Here is a 6000-nt window from a genome sequence, read left to right on the forward strand (position 1 = left end):
TTTTACCTCTCTCTTTCCCCCAGCCCCACCCCCCGCTTGATTTCTGCTGAGTTTTACTTCCCTCTGTGTACATGTGTGCTCATTGGTTAGTTCCAGTTTAATAATGAGTACATGTGGTGTTTATTTTTCCATTCTTGAGATACTTCACTTAGGAGAATGGTTTCTAGTTCCATCCAAATTGTTGCAAAAGGCATTAATTCATCCTTTTTTTGCTGAGTAGTACTCCATGGTATACATATACCACATTTTGTTACTACTGAGTGATTCTTGTCAAGCAAGGATATTACAAAAGCAGGCCTTACTCTTTTTCTCTTCTTCTTTTTTTTTTTTAGTTGTTTCCTTATGAAGTGGTTTTTTTTTGTTTTGTTTTGGTTTTTTGCAAACTATTAACCCATTAAAAATAAAATGGTTTTCTAAAGTCAAGCAGTTTTCTGATCAAATCCTTCTGACCTGTTGAAAGTTATTTCTGTTTCATGGTAAAAGTTCAAGGAAGATTTAATATTAGCACACTGAGTATAATTTAAAAAACTTTTGTGTTACAGAAATTTTAAACCATACTGTCAATAGTTAGCTACTCTTCCAGAAAAACAGGCCCCAAGGCAGGATTGTCACAAGGGACTTGGAAATAATAGGAAATAAAACAATAATATAGATGGAGAAATGATTGAGATGGAGACAAAGTGCATTTTAAATGACGGGTGAGTTAGGGGGTCTCCAGCATTCCTGTGAGCTGTGAGGCTGCGAGTGAAGTCCTGCATCAGTATTTATTGTTACAGCAAATAGTTGTCTTTTGTTAGAGCAGTACGTGTACGGTTCATTTGTTGAGGTTTCCAGGGGAACCTTACCTAATTCTGTCTACAAGAATAGATGGTTACAAAATTTTTCTAAGATAAGCATGTTAAGCCCTAAGTTAGAAACAGACCTAGCTGAGAATACAAATTAAAGATAAAATGTATAAAATGAGAACACTGAGTCTGTGTACTACTCTATCCTACTTCTTCTAAACACAGAGACATGTAGTTAGGAGTGAAGCAGGAATTGCCTTGAAGTCTAGGATAGTTCCAGCTGCAGGTTATCTGCTGGGCAGACATTTTAATCAGCTTCTCCATCAAGGACCCAAACCGAGCTTCTGCCTTGCAAAAAAGCTCAAGGCAATGGCCAGCAGCAAAGAAGAAATGCTGCATTGCAAATGTCCTCTGACAATGCCTCCCTTGTTGGAAGTACCTTCTATTCTGTGAACTAACATGTTCACAGATTCCTTCAAGGCAAAGCCCTGCAAAGCCCCTGAAACTTTTCACCTCTCTTAGCCTATTTCCCAACACTGTACAAAGTAAACAGAATATTATAATGAACCTCCATGTATTCATCACACAGCCAAAATAATTATCAACATTAAGCCCTTCTTACATATTCTGTACTTCCACCCACTATGCAATCCAATCACCAGTACTGCTATTATTATTATTATCCTCATTATTCAGAAATTTTGAAGTAAAATTGATATGCTTTGAAATGTTCAAATTTTAGCTGTATCATTTTGACAAGTGGATACAATGATGTTACGTACATCCCTAACATAAGATAGAGTATTTCCATCTCCCCAGAAATTTCCTCATGTCTCTCCCTTCATTCTCCCATCTTTGTGCACATCAAAGGTAAGCACTGTTCTGATTTGTTGACATTAAATTGGTTGAACTTATTCTAAAATGGTATATAAATGGAATAATACAATATACACTATTTTGTGTTCTGATCATTTTCATGCACAATTAAGTATCACTAAGTTGAATGTACCCAGAAATGTAAACCTGCCTAGGACCCTATCTACCCATTCCCAGAAGGAAATCCCACTGAATTAATTAAGCATTCACGCATTTAGGTGGGAGGGGGTGGAGGGGATGGGTAAATTCACATCTAATAGGTACAGTACACACTATCTGGGGCATAGGCACATTTATAACTTTGACTCAAATTGTGCAAATAAATTTATGTAACCAAAATGTTTGCACCCCTGTAATATTCTGAAACAAACAAACAAAAAAATCGGCAAAAAAAAAAAAAAGTATTCAAGCATTCAATAGACAAAGGCTGTTCTTACCCAGGTCCCACTCCTTCTATAATTTTATTTCAAAGTAATGACATTCTCTATTCTCAGAGGAATGTGTGAAACTGTTTTCTTTTCTTCATCTCCTAAATCAAAAAGCTTATTAACAAGCAATAGTAAACTATGGAATTTTTCACATTTGTAAAGCTAATATCCAGGTAATAAAGTCTGATCCAAGTTCCTAGGTTCTTGGGGTATCGTCTGCCTCTGTTAGACCTCACTCCTCTTTCTGGATAATATACGGACCATGCTATTGCGAATTTCCTTGGTTTTGATGCTATAGACAATGGGGTTGACCACAGGTGGGAAGAAGAGGTAAACATTGGCCATGGCAGTCTGGAGGAGAGGAGGTAAATGCCGTCCAAAGCGGTGCATCAAGGAAAGGCTTATCATGGGCACATAGTACACAAGCACAGCACATACGTGTGACACACATGTGTTTAGTGCCCACCACCGCCCTGCTCCAGAAGCTATTCCCAGTACTGTGTGAAGAATCAGTATGTAGGAAACCATGATGAGCAATGAGTCCAGCCCAAATGTGGAGGTTATGACAAATAGACCCATGATGCTATTGGGGCGTGTATCTCCACAGGGCAATTTGGTCAGATCTGAGTGGAGACAATAAGAGTGTGTGAGGGTGTTGTGGCCACAGAAAGGCAGACGCTTCAGGAGAAACAACAGTGGAAGCATGAGCACCATGCTTCGTAGGGCAATGGCGACACCCATCCCAGTGATGCGGGGAATTGTCAGGATGGTTGTGTAGCGTAGTGGGCTGTAGATGGCCACAAAGCGGTCCACAGACATTGCCAGAAGAACATCTGATTCCATGAGGGTAAAAGAATGCATAGAAAACATCTGGAGCAGACAGCCTACAAAACTGATATCAGTAATGCCAAAGAGAAAGATGGTTAGTACGGTGGGCATAGTGGAAGCAGAGACACCAAGCTCAACAAAGGCCAGCATGGCCAGGAAGTAGTACATGGGTTGGTGCAAGGCCCGGTCAATCCGGATGACGTGAAGAATGATGCCATTTCCCAGGAAGATGATGGTGTACATCAGACAGAAGGGGATGGATATCCACATGTGTTCTGCCTCCAGCCCTGAGATGCCGACAAGAGTGAATGTTGCAGGTGTAAACTCTATGGACTCACTGAAAATGTCACGGAGAGACTTCATCTGAAGATATTGAGATGGAGATTGAAATATATATATTTCTAGTCAGTTATTGTACACCAAATTCTGAGATCCTGACAGTCATATTTAAGACATTTCTTCAAAAAAAAAAAAAAGGATAAACTTATTTCTGAAACAAAGGCACGTGTAAGCCACAGTGTATGGAAGAGAAACCTAATTAGACATGCAGAAGAGTATTCCAATATGAGCCACATGCCAAACATAGAAGGTATTAATAGAAATCTCAAGTTGAGTCACTTATGGCAGTGAAGGACAGTGATAATAAGCAAAGAGATGACATAGCCACATGCAAATTAGGACTGAAGGAGCTAGTAACTTGTAGTATATAAAGGGAGTGAATGAGTAGCAAAAGTAATATAATACTAGTAAAGAGCGTTTGTGATTCTAAAATTTAATAGACTTATGATCTTGGGGGGGAACTTAAGTTACCTGAGATCCAGATATTTGATACAAACACAATAATAATTATACAAGATAATATATTCATATTGTTTATCATTATATTTGGAACATAAAATATTCAACATATGAAATAAAAAGAACAATTTTAATATATTAGAACACAAGGATAGTTTCTCGTAGCATGGAAAAACTATTAAATTGCCAGTTCACTTTTTCTCCATCTATTTATGGAAGACTGGGAAAGCTCCTCTGTATTTTACAAGAGGGTCAGAGTCTTCTACTGGAACCTGGGGTCAAGGCTGAAAGCAACATCAGAGCAGTCAACATCTCACAAGCCATGTGTGATGGTGGAGCTGGGGTGTAGGGATAGTGATATTTGTCTGGGAACAAGTTTATTAACACTAAAATTCCACTCATCTGTGGCAGAGCCTTAGGTGTTAGGGTTAAGGGTCAGAGACAAAATTCAGGATCAGGCTCAGGGATGGAAATCGTGACTGAGGGTGAAAGCTTCCGCCCATGTTGGGCCAGGGCTCTTGGTTAGGTATAACCAATGGAGTGATAATAAATGTTTAACAATCAGCTCTTCAAATGAAAAAAATGCCTTGATTTGTAACAGTAGCCAATTTCTGTGGTTTAAATACTGCTACCATGGTCAATTTCAAGTTACCAACATGATGCCACTGAATGCAGTGCTGAAATGTGCATAATCAGCTTTTCCAAGTTGGTGCAAACCAGCAGCAGTATACCATTAGGCATGACTATAGCAGACCCTAGATCTCAGATACTTACTTATCTAGGTGGAACTGAGAGCGAGCACATCAGTCCATGTATCCCATTTGTTACTGTTTACTTCCAACAGGGCTACAGGTATAGTTGCTACCTCCCTTTGTATGTGCTTAGCTGACTGAGGGTGGGGGGCAAGGGCAGAATGAGTAAAGATCCCTCAAGGAGCAATTAACTAAGAATAATTATTTTCAGAAGCTGTAGGTGTATTATAGAGAAGGGGAGGGAATGATTCCCACTGACAAGCAGGCAAGGGAATATACATAAGAACATGCCAATTCAAAACTAAAAGAAACAAACAAATTATTAATTATACAAAATCATGAATTATAATTTTAATATAACACATTGGTTTATATTTGAAATATATTTTCCCTACCTCTTGCCTTTGAACTTTGTTAATTTTGTCATATAAAATTATGTTCTATGTAACTGTATGTAGTCCACTTAACATTTTTTTGTAACTTACACTTTTTATTCTGAAGAAGCGATTGCACACACAAAGTGAAAAACAGAGAGATACAAAGTTTTATAGATACAAATAGAGCTAGAAATATAAGTACAGATAGAGATAGAGTGATGTGGATAGTACTAAAGAGAGATAGAGACAGTAATAGTGATTTTAAAAAGACAGTAATAAGAGAGAAAGAGAGAGCAAGTGTGTGAGAGACAGTGTGCCTTGATTCCACCTGACATTTGTTTTGGGCACTTGGATGATTACAGGTTTTATTTAATTATTCTCAAATGTATAAACTGTTTTTTTCAGTACCATGTATTAAATGGTGGTCTGGTCTTTCCTCAACTATTTTGAGGGAATATATATTTTATTTTAAATTATCACATAAATGTGGATCTACTTCTTGTCTCTGTAGTCTGTTATTTGATCTAAGTATCTACTTAGTCACATCCACACACTGATATGATTACTATATTTTTAATATATGCTCATGTCTAATTGGTCAAATAATATTTTTAAGTTGTCATGCTAATTTTTTGTATTTATTCTTTCAGATAAGTATTAAAAGCCAGCATACAAAAAAAGTGGAAGATTGACCTAAATATGAGAGCTAAAATCATAAAGCTCTTAGAAGAAAATATACAGGTAAATCTTTATGATCTTTGATTTGACAGTAGATTCTTAGATATGACACCAAAAATATGAGTAACAAAGAATAAATTGGATTTCATTAAAATTGAACATTTTCATGCACCAAAGTATTTTATTAAGAAAGTGAAAAAATAACATACAGAATGACAGAAAATATTTGCAAATCATACATTTGATAAGAGTTCAATATCTAGAATATATGAAGAACTCCTACAACTCAAAAACAAAAAGGCATACAACCCAATTTATAAATGAGAAAATAAATGACATGAATGGTCATTCCCTCAAAGAAGGTATATAATGACGACTGGCACATGAAATGCAAACCAAAACCACAATAAAATACCATTTAAAACTTACAAGAATGTCTCTTATTAACAACAAATGAACAAAATGAAGCTAACCAGTG

General features: G+C 36.9%; 1 protein-coding gene across 1 annotated transcript; it reads right to left on the reverse strand.

The window, feature by feature from the left end:
- Positions 1-2314: 2314 nt before the first annotated feature.
- On the reverse strand, positions 2315-3244 carry LOC138384113 (olfactory receptor 51I2-like). Its single transcript, XM_069469384.1, has one exon. The coding sequence runs from the start codon at positions 3185-3187 to the stop codon at positions 2315-2317; it is 873 nt and encodes a 290-aa protein (XP_069325485.1). The 5' UTR covers positions 3188-3244.
- Between the last annotated feature and the right edge of the window lie 2756 nt (positions 3245-6000).

This window comes from Eulemur rufifrons, chromosome 6 (genome assembly GCF_041146395.1).
Source record: "Eulemur rufifrons isolate Redbay chromosome 6, OSU_ERuf_1, whole genome shotgun sequence".
Lineage (NCBI taxonomy): Eukaryota > Metazoa > Chordata > Mammalia > Primates > Lemuridae > Eulemur > Eulemur rufifrons.

Excerpts from the sequence above, each read along its gene's own strand:
- LOC138384113 (XM_069469384.1), bottom strand. The coding sequence starts at position 3,187 with ATGTGGATATCCATCCCCTTCTGTCTGATGTACACCATCATCTTCCTG.